Source organism: Rhopalosiphum maidis, chromosome 2 (genome assembly GCF_003676215.2).
Source record: "Rhopalosiphum maidis isolate BTI-1 chromosome 2, ASM367621v3, whole genome shotgun sequence".
NCBI lineage: Eukaryota > Metazoa > Arthropoda > Insecta > Hemiptera > Aphididae > Rhopalosiphum > Rhopalosiphum maidis.
The window spans coordinates 58127244-58149594 of NC_040878.1; the positions used below are offsets into that span (position 1 = coordinate 58127244).

General features: G+C 27.4%; 1 protein-coding gene across 2 annotated transcripts in view; it reads right to left on the reverse strand.

Annotated features, from left to right (window-relative positions):
• LOC113554952 (cAMP-specific 3',5'-cyclic phosphodiesterase) overlaps positions 1-22351 on the reverse strand; it is a 612877-nt gene that overhangs the window by 427692 nt on the left and 162834 nt on the right. Inside the window, exon 1 of one of the 2 annotated variants that reach the window (XM_026959115.1) lies at positions 8251-8332. The exons of the other annotated variant lie outside the window; for it this stretch is intronic. Coding sequence (XP_026814916.1) covers positions 8251-8315 — 65 coding nt within the window. The 5' untranslated portion in view covers positions 8316-8332. Of the gene's footprint in view, positions 1-8250; positions 8333-22351 lie in introns of those variants that run through there. 2 annotated transcript variants of the gene reach the window in all.

A 22351-nucleotide genomic window follows, 5' to 3' on the forward strand; every position in this document is an offset into this window, starting at 1 on the left:
CACATGTTTAGATTATTCTAAAGCTTTTATATTATGGTAAACTCTAATAAGATCAGATATATTTTTTTTTAATTTCGTATAATATAATTTGCATGATAAAAAAAATGAAAGGAGATGTTTTAGACATGGTTGTAAACATAATTTGATTTCACATTCTATAAAACAATGTTGCTTAAACTTAGTTTAAATATATAAAGTGTAAATTGTTTATTTTAAGTCAGAAAATTATATTTTTTAGTTATAGTTTATATGATCATCCCATGACGGTTTGTCGTATTCTGTTTGAAGTTTTTCCAACATTATTTTACATCACAAAATGTGACTTTTCTCATAATACATCACAGGCATTAAAGTTTAAATGAATCACCGAGCGATTTTGAACTTTTTAAAAAGTATTTTACAAAGTGCATATATTGTAAAAAAAACTATCGAATATTTGAGAATAACAATAGTAAATTATATTATTAAAACAACAAAAACGCACAGACAATATTTGTTTATTTTAATTTTAATAGAGATGAACCGACTCTAATGTTTTAATAAGAATAATATTTTTATTGTTATAATTATGATGACCGTTATTTAAATTTAAAAATGATGTTGTTTAATTCCGGTTATACCTATACTGTTATATTACATTTAAGCTACTTAAGGACTTGTGTTATTAATTACATAACTTAATCCGATTAGGTAGATCATTTTAATTATGTATATAGATACGTTTATATTATATACGGGCGTGTGAATACAAACAAATATTATTATTAGTAAATGAAAAAAGTAATGCATTATGTCTGATTATGACATTATTAAATTAATGATAATGCCCCATGTATCCCTATGTTATTATTTGTATTTTAAGCTGTGTAAAGAATACAATTATTATAATTATTTACAAATTAATATATTTAATACGTTTATTTTTAATCACATAAATTAAACGGTTTTATCACAGGTCTTTCGTAAGTATTACTATTACATGAACACTTTATAAGCTACTTTAATAATTTTCTTTTAAAAGCACATCGTATTAAAATAAAATAATTTTAATGTCAATCATCTCTGAAAATAAAAAATATTATTTTTTCTTACTATGCATTTAAGATACTTATACAAAAATGAGCCCGATAAATTATGCATTTGTATACCTAGTATCTCTATGTTTTCTTAAAATATGATAGACACCTAAAACTTTATTAAGCCATTGTATGTGTTAATTGTTCAATCCCAAATAAGGAAAATGTCTCGTTCGTAACATCAACTTAGCATTAATCAAAAACTAATTTTTTAAATTTTTTTTTTTGAGTAAACTATAATATGTACATAAAGTTATCACACTGTGACATAATAATATAATTATTTAATATTTTAAACTCATATTTATTATTAGCTTGGTTTTATTTTAATTCTTTACTTAAACGCGAACAATACAGTATTAAAATTGAAATTAAAAGTTTTATGACACACGTCTGTTATGATTGACGATTTTTATAATAGTGAACGGGTATTACTTGTAATGGTAAATACTGCATTTTTAACGATAAGGTATAAAATTATTCTTTCGAACAATTTACCGATTTTATTTATGATTAAAATTGCAAGATGTGAAATAAAAGATTGTAAATTTACTTTTATTAAATATAGCTTTCAGATTTAAAAAATATTTACATCGTTTAAACTTTAAAATTAATTTTATATTTCAAAATGTTGTTAAATGATATACAGAGTGTCCTGTGAGGATTTATCAATTGTGATATCTCCTGAAATAATGGAGATATCATAATTCTAGTTTTTTAATAAGATTCACAGATACAAGAATTACAAATATTTCATGTTTTAATTTACGTTTATGTTTTGGTAAAAAAGTTAAACAATATATTATTTTATTTAATTATTTTCAAAAAATTGAAGATAGCCATTTTGTAAAGTTCATTTTTCTGAAAATATTGATGTTTCAACATTTTAATTTAATTAATCTCCTGATTTTTAATATTTTTTCTAGTTTTGAAAAAAAATGTGAATTATTTAATACGATATCATTGTGTTATCATTGTATCAAACATATAGCCCGCGTGCTAGTACGGCCGGTGAACTAACCGGTTGGCTTCTCGAAACTAGAAAAAATATTAAAAATCAGGAGATTAATGAAATTCAAATTTTGAAACGTCAATATTTTCAGAAAAATGAACTCTACAAAAAAGCTGTCTTTTATTTTTTTGAAAATAATTAAATAAAATAATATATTGTTTAACTTTTTTACCAAAACATAAACGTAAATTAAAACATGAAATATTTGTAGCTCTTGTTTCTGTGAATCTTATCAAACAACTAGAACTATGATATCTCCATTATTTCAGGAGATATCGCAGTTGGTAAATCCTCACGGAACACTCTGTATATATAATTTTGCGTTCAATTCAATATATATTTTATTGTTTTTATTTATACATTGTTGTATTACATAAAAAATGCATTTAATACATGAATTACTATATCTATATATATATTTAGCAAATGTAACAACACAGGAATGATCAACAACTTAAGATAATTTAAAAATTTTTTATTATAATAGAAAATAATATTTTATTTACAAATTAAAATTAGTGCTTAAGTTATAGAAATGTATAAAAATATGTTTCGTTAAGATACTTTTCCATCACAATAAATTAATTTATATATAATTATTAAAATACAAAATTATATTGTTCAGAATAATATAAATACTAAACAATTTCTGTCAAATGAAAAATATTTATATCACTAACATTTATATTGTATTGCTTTTATTCTAATAATCTTGGGAATGTAATGTTAAAATTTTTTCTTAAATTTAATTAAATTATAAATACACAGATCGTATGGGTCTTATCGTTGGTCTTGCTTAAAATATTTATGTTTTATTATTTTCATTTAACGAATTAAGATTTATTAAAATTAAAATATAAGCCTATTTATTCATAATTTACTATATTAGTGTACTGTTTCTGATTTAACATTTATTTAAAATGTAATGTTCTTGAGTTATATAGACATACATGGAGTTATATTTTTTTTATAAAAAAAATAATATAAGATTTAAGCTAGGGTATCATAACATTATAGTCTCTGTATTTTAACAGTGGCCAACCTAAGTGTTTGTGTATGTGCTGTAACTTTCCTATTCCAGTGAGTTTTAATTTTCATTTTTTAATAAAATAAGTATTAATTTATTATAGCATTACCAAAATTTAGGAGTATTAACATAAAATATGATACTATAAGGATCTAACGATATTATATAATAGAGGTATTATTATTACGATATCAGTTTCGGGTAAAGAAAAGTAGCTAATTAGTGAACAAGTAATACTGCCACTAGCGTACCCGCAGGATAGGCGTTCTTTAGCGTTGGAGTGTGACTTAGACAATTGGTTTTGTTTTATGTAAAAAGTTTAACTAAAAGTTTAAACCCTTAGTTTTACTATAAAAGTATAAACGTTTTAAACGTTTTAATTGACGTTCAAAATACTTTATTTATACTAAGAAAAAAAATAATTACTATATTAATACTATAGATTAGAATTTAATAATTTTCTCGTAATTTAATTTTGATAAACAAATAACTTATAATTTAGTTTTTCTATGAAACGATTTTTATTTTTCTGTAAAATTATTAACAATTTAAAAAATAAAATAATTTTAAAAAAGTTTGAAAACTTAACTTAACTTAACTTATTCTTAAACAAATAATAGTTTATTTTGTTTATTTAAAAAAAAACCCGTATTTTCTGAGCATAACCATTTTTCGCTAAAAAAATTGATAAATGATTTTAAATATTTTTTGAGAATTCCTTATATCAGTTATATCTGCATTACTATTATTGTTATTTCATCGCAGGCAGAATCCGTTATTTATAAAAACTCACCCTCAATTTTTACGTGGGTTCAGAGTTTGGTAAATGAAGTACAGACCAGTGTAAAATATTAAGTGTAAATGAACAAAACAGTCCATAAAATATAATTAATTTAAGAAAAATAAGAAATATTTTCCCTATCATGAGCATCGTTACTGGCCTAACTGTCAATAAATCTTTTTTTTGTATGGTAAAATGTTTTTCATATATTGAATATGTTATATAGTATTTGCATTAATGTACTTTATGCATAATTTTTTTTATTTTTATGATTTAATGTATAATTATTTTGATGCTAAACCAATGTTATCTATTTAAACAATGATTTTCAACTCTTCCTTTATTAACTTTCATACAATCTGCATGGTCCATATTATGTTATACATTGCGTGTCAAATATAAATCCAGATTTATACGTAATAGCGTGTATATGTTTGGAAATAGACTAATAATTATGTGAGTAATATTAAAAATTTAAGATGTGGATAATAGTTTGTGTCTTTATAATCGATATTAGTGATACGAGGTAAGCCACGTACATTGTAATCGTTATTATTTGATGGATTTAAATTCAGGGGTGATTAACAAATATCTCAAATAATTTATTGATTTTTTTTTTCGGAAAATGGAATATAACCTTCGACGGAAAACGGTCATGATGACAACGGGGAAAAGTAGAGTCACTGGGGAAAACAGAACCCCCTTCCCCGTTTTCTTCAATCTACATAAAGCACGTGTTAGCATGCGCAACCGTCACCATGCACATGGTGTCTATCGAACCGGACTATACTTAGACAGTCTAGACCTGTGTTTCCTAACTTCTTTTACTCGCTGAACTTTTGCAGGAGCTTGAACGTTTTGTGGAGCCCTCATATAATATTTGGAGATTTTCTATGTTCAAATAATAATTCAAATTAAAAATATTATTAATTAATTTATATTATTTTCTCAAATTTCTCACGGAACCCTAGGATTCTGCGGAACACCGGTTGGGAAACACTTGTATAGACCATCGTTTCTTAACCTTTTTAGTCTCGTGACCCCCCCCCCCCCTCAAACAAGTGTAAAATATGGTCAATCACATCCCAATCCTTCTTCTTTATCTATATTAAATATAAATTATATTAAAAGTATTTTTTTTTTTGTTTAATAAAAAGTTTTAAATGAAAAGGTTAATCTTTTATATTGGCGTTTTGTTATTTTTGATCTACGCATAACATTATTTTATAAAACATAAAAAGGTGGAAAGTAGGTAACCATTCTAATATAAAATGTATATTGTCATCGAGATTTAATTTACTTAAATGTATGTGTTAATGAACACTTTCAATTCAATGATGAATCATTGCTTAAAATCATTAGGCTATATTTTATATTATAATTAAAATTACTTTTAAGCATTTATGTTATAGTAAGTTAAATATTTTTAAATTACAATAAAATAAATAGAACCTTTATTCTTTCGTTTAAATATCTTATTTCTTTGAAATGTTTACTAAAAATATCTTTACTAAAAAATTGTATTTATAAATTTTTATACTTTTGTAACAGTATTAACTATCAATGAGATACCTTGTATTCAATTTCAAACTTAGCTGTACTGATTAAACATTTTATAAATTCTTAACTACAAATTTATTAGTAAATGTCTATATAAATAATCTCACTATTTTTATTTTGAAAATATTACTATTTATATAAAATCCTTTGCAAAAACTTAGTGTCATTTTTTGGAAAATATCAACTAGATTCAATTCTCTATAAAGTCCACAATAAAAATTCAAAACCAAAGTATATTTAAATATTTTTATTATTTAAATTTATTGTAAAATCAATATAATATTCATCATTCTGCTCAGAATTTAAAATGAATCGAATCAGAATATACCAATCTGTTGTTTCTGTTTGTTGAGATAATGCATTCTGTTACATTTTTTGTTAACAATTAAGGCCACTCGCATTATATATTTCTCAGATTTTATGAAAATAAAAATTATATTGTTTATTAAATTAATGGCACTGGCTGCTCTAATTGAAAATAGAATCGATCAGAAAAGAATTTAATCACCAAATCTAGTAGATACCTATGCTATATGATATATTATATTCATATTTTTATAATTTAGAAACGTGATATTTTAAACTATCTTTAATTCGAAAACAAAAAATAAAATATATCATATAACCATATAAATAATAGTTATAAAATATTTATATAAATATAATTAAACATTTTATATTTTAAATTTTTTTGATTAATGATACATAATTCGTAAAGCAAGAACAGCCATTGGTAGAATTATAATATAACTACATAGTATTTGGCTATTTTTCAGTTTAATTACGTTGTTTTTCAAATAGATGTCCTAATGTTTAATGATATGGTATATCAGATAACAAATAAATTAGCGAAGAAACTATCAAAAAGCAATTACGATGTACGTTGTCGATGTGCAAGCATAAATAATTTAGTTACAACGTTACATTTTGTAAAAAAAAGTTTATCAATTTCTGTTTCACAATAATAGTAAATATAATTGCAAAATTTTTTTCAACTTGCCTTTTCCGTCTCGTCCTATATAAAAACACCAATTGGACGTAACATCATCAATATTTAACTATAATAATATAATACAAGGTGTGTATGGTAATATTATATATTTGTTGCTGTCGTTTGTGATTGTTTTATACGTATAAGCATCTATTAAATAACATTTTAATGGAAAAATAAAGACTTTTTCCATAATCACGACAAAAGTGCACAAATTATAAACGCAATTATATCCTTTTAAATGTAAAAATGAAAATCTGAGAAGATTTTAAAATATTCTAAGTACATTTTGCCATCGATTAGGCTTGAGCGGTGTGATACAGTCTGGATACGTGTTATAAATAATATACCTTAAATGTTTCCGAATGGCAGAACTACGGAAGTACGAAAGAACTTTATTTTGAAAAACAACCCCGCTGTGGGTACATAATATTATTTTATTTAATACTAAAGTAAATAACAGAAAAATAAAACGCATAACAATAAGACAATCGATAAAACGAAATAAAAATAGTAAAATAATCTTGTTATTCGAAGATTCGGGGATTCATCATCATAGAAAATAATATGTATTATACACTTATTTGATTTTTTTGTGTTACAAAATCAATCACCGTTGAATACTTAATACATTTCATTTTTAAATTCAAAACTATTGCTGAGTGTCATGTATCGGTATTTTAATATTACGAATTAATAAAGAACGCGAAATTAATGTAATACAAAAAATAGTTTTATTTTTATAGCATGATATATTATTTTTTTCGGATAGCAGTTAACAGAAAATAAATGATTGATGTGATGCTAACGAATATTTTGGACAAGTTAATACCGAGGTAGGCATAGTCTAAATAATAAAGTCGATTGAACAGGATGATTTTATGAGAGTGTAGTGATTGACAATGTAATACATTCAAAATAACAAATAGCTTACCCCGAGCGAAGAAAATTAGTGGGGGGTGTCCGATAAAAAAAAAAAAAAAATTAATAACGAAGGACTATTTGATTGTGTCCGAAATGAAATCATCGTGAGTAAAAAAAAAAAAAAACCAATATGTGAGAGCGTGGAAGTGATGTGTATCCGCGCAAAGAGCTTTAGTCGGGAAAAATGATTACTGTTTAGATTTCCAAACTCGGCGTCAAATGATCTCAACGTCTGAAGTGGAAGCAGTTCCGAATCGAAATATTCGAAAGGGCATAAATAAATCATAGACGTCGGGCGGAATTCGAGAGTGCTTATTGCATCCTCAGGTTAGCAATATATTAGTAGCCTCGTCGTGTATGCACCTCGTAATCGATTGATGTTGTTATTTATTTTGGTTTTTTAAATAAAACAATATTTGATTTGTCTTTTGTCGATCGCATGTACGACGACAAATAGAGCTATGCGTTCTCTTGTATGTCGCTTAAGACTAAAAAAAAAAAAAAAAAAAAAAAAAAAAAAAAAAAAAAAAAAAAAAAAAAAGCCACTTGACCGATTTCGATGAAAGTTTCAGAGAGATTGTCGTTGTCAGAGTTGTCAGAAAAGTTTAGAGAGTGGTTTTAACCACGTCCAGAAATACGGCAAGCGCTATATCCCGCACCCGTGGAATCAGTTCGCAAACCGAGTCTGTTACTGTTTACGACATTTTTCCCGCGAACACTACAGCAGAGTTATACGGCAGCGACACACCCCATACCGCCGTATTTTATGTTAGTTCGTTTTTATTGTCTAGTCGAGTGTTGTTTATATCGCGACGACGTCGTTATCATCACACCGGCGCCGGCGATAGTGCGGCGCCGGTGTGTACGGCTGTTACTAACCTTCGGGTCTTCAGCGGGGCCACCGGCCACGACCGGCGTGTCCTGAGCACCAGTGCGACGCGCATCGAACCGCTGGCCTGCGTGGTCATGGCTGGCGCGGACGTGCGCTTGACGGCCCACGGGCTGCGGCCGGTCCACGCCCGACCGCCGCCCGCCCACAGGTGCTGTTGCTGTTGGACGTCCCGCGGGTGCGGCCCCTGTTCGCTGCGGGCCCGGCGCCCGCGGCCGCCGGACAGTATCTCGCGGCGGATCTGCTCCACGTCCAGCTTGTACGCGCACAAGACGGTGGCGGCTGCGGCCACGTTGGCTCCGCCGTCCACCGGCGGCTCGGCCGCGGCCGTTTCCGTCGACGCCTCCGTGTTGCCTGCCGCGGGGCCCGGTCACCACTTCATGACCGGTCGTCGCGTGGGTAGGTCGATATGAACGAGCTGCGACGGTACGCCGACCGCCCACCGCCGCCGACCGACCGTCCGCGCGGTAACGTGACGGTAACTGACGGCTGCTGCATCACACGCAACAACAACAACGGTATTTTATTAAACGAGGCAATTCTTTCGACAGTAAGCAACCAAACTCGTTGTCTCGATGGGTATTTACGTTTTTTTTTTTTTTTTTTTTTTGAAAATATTCTTCCGAGCAGATTATTCGTCTGAGAGTTTAAACGTATACAAAATCGATTACCCGGCAAATAAACAGTGGTTATAAGTATAGGACTGATTTTCGATGCACTTTGCATATTGTTTTACGACGCTCGTGTCATTTACGTCATACGTCGTCTTATGTGTTCTCGAATCGGAACGAGAAGTTTTTCGTTTTGCGCATTTTGACAGTTTTCGATTTTCGAGATAACTTTTTTTTCAGAACACATTAGGGTTTTACTTAAGGAAAGTAACTTTGAAACGTATTAAGGAGGCAAAGTTTATTTAAAATCATTATAGTTCCCAATTTAATGATCCAAAATTCCGTTTAAAATCTATAAAATCACTGTCGATGTGCTAATGGTCATACACAATGATATCGAGAAATAGTTGTCTAGTTAATAACAAATTTCAATTGCATAATATTATTGTAAATGCACTATTCACAGGTATTTATTTTTAGTTTAGTATGCGGAATATTCGAATTTTGAAATTCAAAATTTTTGGAAAAATATTCTGCACAGGAATATAAAATCATAGTTAGTATAATTGAGAATAGTGAAAACTAAAAAAAAAATAGTAATTATTATACAATTGAACAAGTGTTTTTTTTTTTTTAATATTGATATTATTGTCATTAAATCGTGTAATGAAAACATTTTAAAAAACGTTAATGCACTTCCAGATAACGAGTTTTTACTGTTTAAAGAACCATCACTTATTGTAATTTCAGTATCATACACATATTTTTTATTAATTAAAACACATTACGATGCGGACAGTGTTGATCCGCTATGGACCTCCTCGATTCTGCCGTTGGTTTTTGTGATTTTTTTTCTATTTATGATAACTCTGGGGTATTTTATGTGCACGATGATTGTTTTAGATTTAATTTTGCTTTTATATTTTTAACATTTATATGTATTGTTGTATACGCGTATAATATTGAAATGTTAGAAAATTTGTATTATATTTCTTTTTTTGATAAAATATAGGCATAAACTCTGTTTCGCACGCACTATTGCGCATGCACTTCTCTCGGCGTCTTGACATTAAATTATTTCCTGTTCAATATTTATACGAAATAATATTCTTCAACTAACTGTAAAGGTAGTTAAGAATCAAAAAAATAAAATAAAAATCATTCAAACGTAAAATAGTAAAACGTCAGTTTTTATTTTTTTATTTATTTACCTACTGTACAGATATATTTTTATAGTACGCACTTCAGACGATCGCGTATGAGTGGATTTTTTTCTCACAAAAAAAAAAAAATCACAAAAGCCAGCAGGCAAGCCAAGCGGACCACCGTCCTTGTACCTATATAATACCTACACTTTTAAACAAAAATCACCTTTATTTCCTGCAAATCATTAAGTAGACATCTCTATATTTTTTTAATGTTGATGTTTTCAAAACGAAATCTAAACAATTTTTTAATTTATTTAACTTTCTTTAAGCTTTAATAGGACAGTGATTGAAAAATTGTGATTTTATACTTGGAAGATTATCGGTCATAGAAGCTAATCAAAAAAATTCCGATTATAATAAGTACTAGCTAGAATATTACATGTATCTTATAATTTCGTAAAACTATTTAAAAAAAATAAAATTATCCTTAGTATATACAATTAAATAACTAAGAAACAAACTTTCAACAAATTAATTTAGATACATGTTTTTTTAAGAAAAAACATCTGCTTTATAGTTTACAGTAAACAAATGGATGGTTTTTATTTGAAAAAAACTGTGTATTCCCTTTAATCTTTTTAAAATGGTATAAAAAAATCAAAACCTAAATACATTAATGGTGAAAGAAAAATTCAGGGTAAGCATGCTTGATGAATCATCTTGTACGTTATAATATGCGTATGGTACATGAAAAGACAAAACAGAAGACATAAAAAAAAAAAAAAAAACACCGAGTGACACGTGTTACCTCTCGCAGTCTCGCCTCATTGTCGTGTACCTACATCATGGGTTGACGTTTTTTTCGTTGTTTTCGTTTCCTGCACACTGACGAGATACAATATAATGATAATAATACAAAAAATAATAATGGCACACCGCAATCTTTAGACTGGCGAATCCTCTATGGAAAACGTAGCTGTGGCGATAAAATACTTTTGGCGGAATGTAACCACACGAGCGAATTGCACAGTCTAGCGAGGGATTGTGCCTTTTACGCGGATTATTATTGTATTATACGTTACGTTGATTAGATATCGATTTCAACTATCGTACAATGACGAAACCTCATAATCCTGTGATATTATCAAATTTTACGGCATGACTGAAAAACCCTAACACGCATCCATAACATACGTCAATTATTGCACATTTTTCCCACTCTGTTATTATTATTTTTTTTTTATCTATATGAACACCTTGAGATATTAATCAGGTTATCGGTTTCGATTGAGCATTTTGAAAAGAATTATAATTTATTTGCGAGTTTTTTCTATTTTGAAGGTAATCATTAAAATACCGACGTCCAAGTAAAATATTTATTTTTTTCCAGAATAAACATTTAGTGCTCCTGAATTATTTGTGTTTGGCGAATGATAGGATGTTAAATTTTAATATTTTTCTAAATAATATAATAATGGCTTTAAAATAAAAAAAAATATATAATACATTATTATTACGATTGCAAATCATATTGCAATAACAGTTAATTAACGAGCTTTGAATTTTGTTTATGTGTAGATATAATATTGTTTTAATCATAGGAGATGATTGGAAAGTACTCTATGGCTTAGTCCTCCAAAATTATTTATAGCCAAATATATTTTTTCGTGACTTCGTGACATTAAAGTATATTATATACACAAACAACAAAAGTGACGAACTATATTCATGCCACTGTCTATAGACTACAGTAGTATCATATTTTATACGGAACGCGTACCGCAAATATTATAATAAAATTATGTTCAAAGTCATTGTGTCAAAAATGCATTACGTGTACATCAATATTTAATAGTTAACATAATAATATCATACGCTTGTTATACGGCGTTAGGTGCATAACGATAATTAATTGGTTTTATGACGATAAGTATTATAATTTATAATAATCTACGTTGCAGCTGATGCCAAGTAAATATCATAAGTTCGAAATTCAGCACCATAGTGGTCATTATATTATCTAAATACATAAAAAATGAATGCTTCCATCCTTGTCCGCTATAGACACAACAACTCATAGATTATTTCAAATAAAACTTATATCAATAGATTCCAAGATACCTAGTGTGAGTATTGTACTTCAATTCCTATATAGTGTTGTTCAAATATGCATTTTATTTTGATTCATAAAAATTGAACAATATTTTGTTAATAAAATACAAGTTTAATATTTGCTACAGCTAATAAAATAGTTATTTTAATTGGCTACCATAATTGTCCCTATTGTATTATATTTTTTAATTTAGGTAATTTAATAGAATTTATAATTTTATATAAACATAAAATTGTGTAACATTGTAATATCAACCGATTTTGACGAAAAAACCAAAGATAGATAATATTTAACTGAAGGAAAAAGAAAATTATAAATATATAGATCATAGTATATAGTCGGATTACATATAAATTACGCATATGCAAATCCACTGGTTAGGTTTTTGACCAATCTGCACTATATTTTTTATAAATATTATTTGGGATCCCAGTTGGGTCTTATAAGAGCATTAGAACGGAAGCCACGGGTAATAGCAGCTATTATATATATTATATAAAAGACGACAGAGTGTATGGCTAGGGCTTATGGAATGAATAAATATTTGGCAGATTTTGATGATTCAAAGAAGTTTTGGATAATCGATTGAACCAATTATTTTAGGGTAGCTTACCCATTATATTAATAATATTGAAATCATAACCGCATATTCGATTATATTATTATTTCTGCTTGTAATTGGATAGGTACAAGTAAAAAAAAAGTTACTTATTTCTATCTACTGTAGGTAGATTTCCATTTAATTTATCCCCGGGCAACGACGGATAATACAGCAAGTTTAGTATAATAATAAAAGCGCATTCGTTCGATTTGTCGATTTTACGTGCACTTGGTCGTCAAGTTACGATTATATTACAATCACACCAGAGCATTTTACATTTATGTCATAATAATATTGTGTGTGCATTATTATCATGTGCGCGTGTTGGATTTAACTATGATACAATAAATCACACATCGTAGATAGTTTTGGAAAATCGGCCGAGCGATAATCCAACACCCGACACGTTCATATTATATTAATCTTCGTGGCTCTATTTTGGTAATATGTAATACTATGCAGTTCATCCGGTCAAGTGGGTCAACAGACGATTACCGCAATAAACCAGGTGGTCGTCATTATAGGTACCGATCCCAATAACGCGACAACGATAATATATAGGAGTATATTATATCCATGAACCCAAATTTGGGTAGGTCTTAGACTGGTATAGAGAAATGTATATTACATTTAAAGTAGAAAATCTTCAATTTTTTTATCTATTATTTATGGTAAACATTAAAAGTGGTTTTATTTTTCATATAATTATTTAATTTATTCAAAACAATTTGTTTTTACAATTTTTTTAACAATTACGAATTTTAAATAATTGAAAAAGCGATTGAGCTGAAAGTGCTTGATTAATGAAAAACTGTGTCGCTTGTAAATCTATATATTTTCTAGCTTTATCATAATTTGTAAAAACTTTTTTCATTATTATTCACAATTGCGATCAGCTTTGTGATATGCCAAAGGTCATTCTCTGCAATGAGAAACATTATAAATTGATTTTTATGAGTCAGTATAGATTTACAAATTACAATATCACGATATAATTATTTACTGTATAATAATATATAAGTATCGACTAAAACTGAACAAATAATCACGAATCCTCGCAAATCGCATAAAGATTTAGATAGTTCGATAGCAATAACATACTAAGTGGCTATAAATACGACGATAATAATCTTGTGAAATGGATACAACATGTAATAACCACATAGCACATACTATAAATCGAGTAAAAACCGACATTTAGTTTTACATAATATTATGCGGTTTCTCTGTACCATTGTGGAACCTAATTACACTGTATAAATTACATTGTATATTATGTACTTATAGTTTATATCTACCTAAGATGTGTTGCTCCGTCCTACAAACACAACATAGCAAATTTTCGTTCAGTAGAAACAATTGAGTGTCGTTAGCTTTAATATTAGAGTGAATAAACTTATCATAAAATATGAGGAAAAGAACATTATCTATACTCGAATGTTGAATTTTCGATATTTTAAGTTTTAAGCAAGATATAATTTATAAGTATTATTGTAAATATTACAAGTTAAAAATATTCGTTTCTAGCTTAAAAAAAAATAAAATATCGAAAAAATGAACGTTTAAGCACGGATAATGTTCTTACGTTCAACTTTTATAATAGGCTTACTTACCTATTAAATTGTTTTGCGCTAGGCAAACTTTCAAGTACATTATTTACAGTTAGATTTTCCAAATTTTACACAAACATCTCGAGTAAAAGTATTTTGAAACGTCAAATACTAACGGATATTATACTCGTGATTTACAAATAAAACATTGAAGCATGCATTTTTTTAAAACGCTCACTTGTGTTAAATATCAGAGCAAGTAAATTAAATAATTTAATAAATAAAAGTATTTATTAATTCATTAATAAATACAGACATTCAGAATAATAATAATTACTCTATACCATTGCTATAATAATGATGTTATTTGACCATAATATTTTTAATGTGTCGTTTCTAAAATACCTTTATTATTATAAAAATATCCGAGGTCAAAACGACTGTAAATGATAAGTTTAATATATAATATTATTATATATTTTGTCGGCGTTTAATTTTTTTAAATTAAATGTTTAATGAAAAAATCATTTGACATAGGAATCTTTACTTCAAAATCTATTAACGATGTACAGAACATATTTTTACATGACTCTTTGTGAACATTTTACACAATTTGATTTGTATATATCCATGTACACTAAAAAAATATTTTAATTAAAATTAGGAATTAAAAAATATAATAAAAAATGTTTTTAATGAAAAGTTACGTAAAAAAGAATGTTCTAAAAACGTAAATAGTTTTTGAAATAATAATTGTGTTACATTAAATGAATCACTCGGTATTAAATACATCATAAATTTTAATATATGAATACAACTCACAAACGTTATAACGAAGTACAATATTTTTTTTTCTAAATAATATTATAATAAAATAAGTCCATACAAATTTTTCTTAATGGTTGTAATATAAAAATTATTTATTAAGTAAACAGTGATTTATATTATTATAATATAATGTTGGCTGAAAATAGTGTATAAAACTGTGCTGGCCACAATAATTCACATATTTTCATTATTATGATAAAAATAACAATAATATATTTATTACCTAATACGTTCCGGCAGTTTTCGAAATTTTCATTTCGTATAAAGTCACGAGTTCTATTTTATGCTGTATACCTAAAGAAGTTACCTAAAGAACATATCTACGTTTCTATTTCATCGTATTATTAAAATGTATTTTTTTTTTTTTTGTTAAACGTTTTTGTTTTATTATTTCTCTTTTTGTTGGATTCTATTATTTTTAGTTCGTCATATTATTTAGGCCAATGAAGCAGCCCTGTTCAGTGACTTGCATCTACTGGTTGAGCACAATTAGGTTATAATATAAGATTGTATTATTTTCATTGTTATATTTTGGTGTATAATTTATTTGAGCAATTTTAATTGATTATAAATCATAATTATACGTCTATACCATAACAATTTATATGAAACAATAATAAATATTACTGTGAAGCCATTTTCTCTTTTTTATATATTTCATTACGATTTTAAAATATTATGTTTGCGTTCACAAAACTAAATCAACAAAATTAATTTACATTCTCATGTTCATGCGTAATGTATCACGTTTATATTAAACACAGCTTGATTGGAAAAGGCGAGAATATAGAAAGTTAAGGTAAAGCAACATAATATTTAGATTCATATTTTCTGTACATATAATAGATTTAGGTCGGAAGGATTTCGTTTTTTTATTTAACGAACCTAAATATTGTGTTAAACTTAAGGAAATTGTATTGGGTCTTCATTGAATTTATTAAAAGATATGAATAACATAAAACCACAAAATACTTTAATCAATTTCAAACTAGAGGAAACCATAAGAATTCGAAGAAAAATAATTTGATAACAATTATATAAGGATCCAAAGTGGACTAGATAAGTCATATGTTGGGTCATTCAGAGACAAAAACATTTAGGTAGGTTGGAATAATGAAGCAACAATACCATACGAACAAAAAGAAAATAATAATGATAATAGTATGAGATCTACTAAACAACAGTATACCTTGTCAAGACATCAAATGAACATAGAAAATGTCAAGAATAAGTTTTACAAAAAATATTAATTTTGAATAGAAAAATCTTTACGAAATACAAAATATCGACAGATGGTGGATGTGTTAAAAATGATATGAATTTGTTGTGCGAAACGGACACCGTTTTGTACGCAATTGTTGTCGAAAATAATGGTAACCATCCATATATTCAAAATATCAATTATAGTGAACACATTTTTTGCAATTTTCAAAATAGTATGAAATGCAAGAATTAAACAAAACTATTTAAAAAAGGAGAGTATAATTATAAATATTTAATTTTTATTATGTAAATCGTTATGTTTTGATGCAAAGTGGGCTACAATATGGTGACGCCTTAATTTGTAATAAACCATTTCAATTAATATTTAACTATAACTTGACATTAACACGGAATTGTTGTCATTTCTTATACTATAACTACGTAAAAAACAGTTATTTTTAGGCATTAATGTATTTGTCGATAATTAAACAAGTAACATATTTTTCAGTCGAAATGATTCATAATTTATTGTATTTATAGTTTTTCATATGTTTATATAATTATTTTTAATTTATGTCTAATATTATATATTTTTTTAAAATTTTACACATATTAGGGTTTTTAATATATTTTTCTAACGCCATAAATCAAATCTATTCTGAATCATTATTAAAACATAATAGTGTGAATTTAGTACGATATTCTTTGAACCAGATCATTTTTAACGTCTATAATATCGTATTGTATAGGACAACTATTTATGACGTCAAACCAGCTCTCTTTGCATTTTACAATAAATAATATTCTTCTTTTAAAAATAATTTTGTTTAAATTTATTTTGAAAATAGCAAAATATATATGTTTTCACTATAATTAAAAAACTGATTATTTGAACGGTTATAATTATATTCTACAGCGTTGCGATCAAAGCGGTGTCGAAGACAGAAGAGCCAAATACGCTTAAGAGGATGTTATACCTGCATGTGTTGTCTTTGTCTTACTAACGTACATCGTAGCAAATTTGCGTTCAGCAGAACACATTATTTGATGTTGTTAGCTTTAATATATTGGAATCGATTTACCTATTATCAAACTCAAAGGTGAAAATATTATCTAGGACATGTCATATGCTTTTATTGGTATTATCTTTTTAAACTGAGTTATGGACGTTTTAAAGTTGTAATATTTTACATAGCTATAACTCACTTTAAAACGATAATATCAATAAAATCATATGGCATGTCCTAGATAGTATTCTTAGCTTTAAGTTTAATAATAGGTAAATTTACTTCAATATTAAAACTAACAACATTAAATGTATTCTCCTAAATACAAATTTGCTACAATGTACGTTAGTATGACAGGGACAATACATGCGGGTGTAACGTTTTCTTAAACGTTATAGCAAGCTAGATCATCCCTATATCACTTGTATTTATTCGAAAAACAATTATAACTCAAACACAGTTGACCATTAAAATAAAAAACTCATATAGTAATGTAATTAAAAAGAAATAGATACCATATTATTATAAGCACCATATTTAAATATTTAGATTAAATTTCAAAAAAAATATTGATGGTAGAAAGGGTGAGAATCGCACATTTTTAAACTGATTAACTAGTTCTTCACAAATAACGCGTCATCAATAATTACAAAGTTAAAGGGTAATAGACTGACTTAAATTGTGGAATATACGGTTTTGTCTGTATTTTCGTCTTCGATATTATAAAATATATCACCAGCTAGATAACTGTGTTATCTGTTTTATTTTATGTAGCTGACGTGGTTTAGATTTTTTATCAAATTATTTACGTTTTACTCCTATACAAACGTAGTTGACATAATATTTAATACTATTGTGTTATCGTGTGGAACACGAAAATCTACTGAATATTTTAATTTATGATAGTGATATCGGTATGCATGCTATATAGTATATAAACATATTTTTTATTTTTTTTATCAACACATTTTGGCTGGCCCGTTGGTTCAAATCAAATTCATGTCATCGCTCACTGTAAGCTTTCCGAACAGGAAATGCTGTAAATCTAATATACTTCAAATCGACCTTACACTCACACACCAGTACAAGTATTTGATAAACGTGCACGCTGAGGGATTTAGAACTGAAAAAACCCATTCAATATACATTTTCAATCAATGTGAATTGATCCGATCCATTGCAATGCCGAACCTGTGGGGATGACTATTATATTATATACGAATTCGGCTGTAAAATCAGTAAGTAAGATACCCATATTATTATCATTTGACCTAATCTGTAATATAATAATGATTATTATGTATGTAGATGCTATTGTTTAAGTTACAATAAATATATTTTTGTTTTAGGTATTTTTGGATTAGACGTTTAACAAAAAATTGAGTTTAATTTACAATACCTCGACGGGAGGAAATTATTCCACTTGATTAAAAACTACCTATTCGATTTTTAAAGAATTCAATATCCGCGTTGATTTTATTATAATAAAATATACGCGCGGAGAGAATAATGAAAATGTTATTACAGTTCAAAATCAAAATAAATGAATCAAACATGCAATTGCAGCCATACAATATACACCGTCTCACCAACCATTGAAAATATGCATATTGTAATTAATATAACAAATACAGTTAATAATACAATTTACTATTGTTATTTTTTCAAAGTGACGAGGAAAATATTACACAAATAAAATTATTATACTCAACCATGTTGCAATTCGTGTACGTAATGATTTCCGGTAGTATAAATCCCTAAAGAGCGAAAATGTATTGGTTTGCGAGTATAACATAAAATAAAAATAAAACAAACCAAGGAAAAAAACACGAACAGAAAGTAAAATAGTGTATCTACTATATAGTGCCCTTACGACATGGATGATAAATCCAAATACAAGAGCGCCCGCCCCTTGGGACTTACACAACGACAACATAATATAAGTAAAATGAAGTGATCGAAGATTTTGTTTAAGTTTTTGACTAGGCAAAAAAATAACTATGAACAGTATAATATCGTTATTTGTTGATGCACTGGTCTATAATAATTATGATCAATCAGGTTTAAGTCAAAAGTTGTATGCGTCGTTTTTGCATTAAGTTAGCTGAACAGTTCGTATAGTATATTGTTACCTATGTACGAAATCGAATCAAAACATAAAATATGTTTTGACTGTTTCTGCCAGTCGCATGTGATATATATATATATAATAATATACTAGTGCTCATATAAATTATGTACCATATTTTATTCCATTTATTGTCGGAATTTGATTTTAAAATCATATTAACATTAATAATATAATATTAATATGTTTTTGAAAGTTAAAATTGTGTTACTAAAAAAAAAAAAAAAAATTTATTTTTGTTTATTTATAAAAAAATCAAATCATTGTTTTACTATTGTTTTCAACTTACTTAATATAAAATTAAAATAATTATTCTGTCTACTTGTAACTACAGTCGGAAATTATGGTTAATTATATTATTTTTGTGCGTTATTATATTTTAGTTCATTATTTAAAGACACAAACGCATGTTTGTTTAGGTCCTTGCTTTTCATACATGCATTTTTGCAGAATCTCTTATAATTATATTACAATGATACACGCGTTACAGCAGATTTCGACATTAACACGAATGTGCTTTCCATCTTGGAAGTTGGAAATACTTATATAATTTAGCGATTTTTTTTCAAGTCAAATTTTGTATTATTTATTTTTAAACATCAAACTTATTCTAATTATTTTTGTTTTGTATTAAGAATTATACAGTACACGTGTCATGCTCTTTGTCAATATCTATCACTATCAAACGTTATCTTTGATATACATTTACAATAGTAAACATTTCAATATAATATAGAATACATTTAGATACGGCTTTCATAGTATCAAATTGAATGTATACACGTCAATAATTTAACATAATAGAAACAGAGAAACGTGGTCAAACACTCAAACCCCAATTACTATTGATAATATAATATAATATTATAGTATTTAGTAGTGTGTAATGAACTGGTCTTCATACAGAAGCACAGCAATAATAATATACTATAAAGGTAAATACGTCTTCTAAATTAATGCTTATCTACTTCTAATACAGAATATCACAGTACCTTTGTGACCTTCTGTATCTATCCATCACAAATGCATAATATGAGATGTCCTGTATTCGCATAATATCTAAACTTGAATATTGAAATGCAGAGTTTGCTTTATTTATTAATAGTATGAAAAAAGACAACATATTTTTTATTTTTATTCCAATTTAATTTATTTTTCATTAGTTTTTATATTCATCTTGTTTTGAGTTAATCAAATTTAATTTTTTTGCCCCGATTTTGGTTCGGAATTTCAGAATCCTCAACTAACGTATGGACGTATAGGAAAGATTATTTCCACCTATTTTTTTTTCGGCGTACATGTTAATATGTTACATCATATAATACACACATATTATATATTATATAATATTATACACACGGTGGAATAATTGTGCAAATACGCATACGATGGTGCGCTACGGATTCGTATTAAAATTCCAAAGAAAGGTCCGTCGATAGTGAGCCGAAGGGTTATAGGACTTATAAAATTTGATCACGCGATCAGAATACAAAACATGTTCTCCGTTTTCAAAAAAAAAATTAAGATTGGTTTTATTAATACGTATATTATTATTATTATTATACTATGAAGTTTTGAATTATTTAATACATATTTGTTTTAATACCTCAATGGCAATAATTCATGATTTAGAATGTCGACAACGGTATACAAATGATAAAAATTCCAATATCAACTGCGATGGTCCACTCGGTGTAATTATCATAGGTATGGATACGAAGTTTATAATTACTCAACAATACAGGTTTCAATCTATTATTTAGATTTATGACAACTGGAATTAAAACTTGACTATAATATTGATGTTCAGCTCTTTTTTTTTTCGTGTGAAACCTATTATATCTACTTCCTTTAATCTATTGGTGATATTCCTCTCGTATGTGTGCTTTATAATAATACAATAATATAATATATTATCTCTAGGATATACGCTGATTCGCCAAACATATTCAACTCCATTTTATCATTAATATAATAAGATTCTAATTTTTTCATTTTTAAATATACTTAAATACATATTACGGTATTTTCAAATTCTTGAGATTTTTTAACTATATAAGGACTATTTCTATTATTAAAATTATAAATGAGATTTCTACTGTTAACCCGATGCCTATTCATTTTAAAACATAAGTTTGTATCACCACAAAACACTTCTAAGTAGTACAAAAAATCATGAAAATTTTAAAATTTGGTATATTTAAAAATTATAAGAATCAGAATTTAAATACATTTATTATTAAACGAATGAGGTTAAACATACTTAGTGAATAACACTGTACTATAAATACAAAATACGTCGTATACGTATCGTTTATGGTGTGGTGAACACGATAGGCTATGTCACCCCGTTCCACAGGTAGGTGGTGTACTTGTTAACTATATCATATAATATTGCCATCGTCGTTATTATGCGTTCCGAACAAACATACGCGCTGCAGTGACCGAATTATCGATCGTGTTCCATCGTGTACCGGGTGTGAATATTGACAGAGAAAAAATACATTTTTATAAACGCATAATTTTTATTATAAGTATGGTACAGCACACGCTACCACAAGTAACAATAAATAGATCTATGCATTTGTTATCGAAATGTTAGATTAAGTACCTATGTTTATGTGTTTCAACGTTTCCAAACAAAATAATCTACTTAATGTTTTACAAGGACAGTTTTTATTAAAAAAAAAATAAATGCATACCACTATATGATACTTGTATAATGAAATTTACTCATGAAAATATCTAAAAATATAGTGTTTGGTTGGGTAGGTTTACACATAAGAAGTCTAAAAACCAGAATAATTTAATTTGATCAAATACTATATAAAAATATAATAGTGGAGCGATCATGCTTGGGTGAATCACTCTGTACAATATAGTATTGTATGTTATGAGTTAG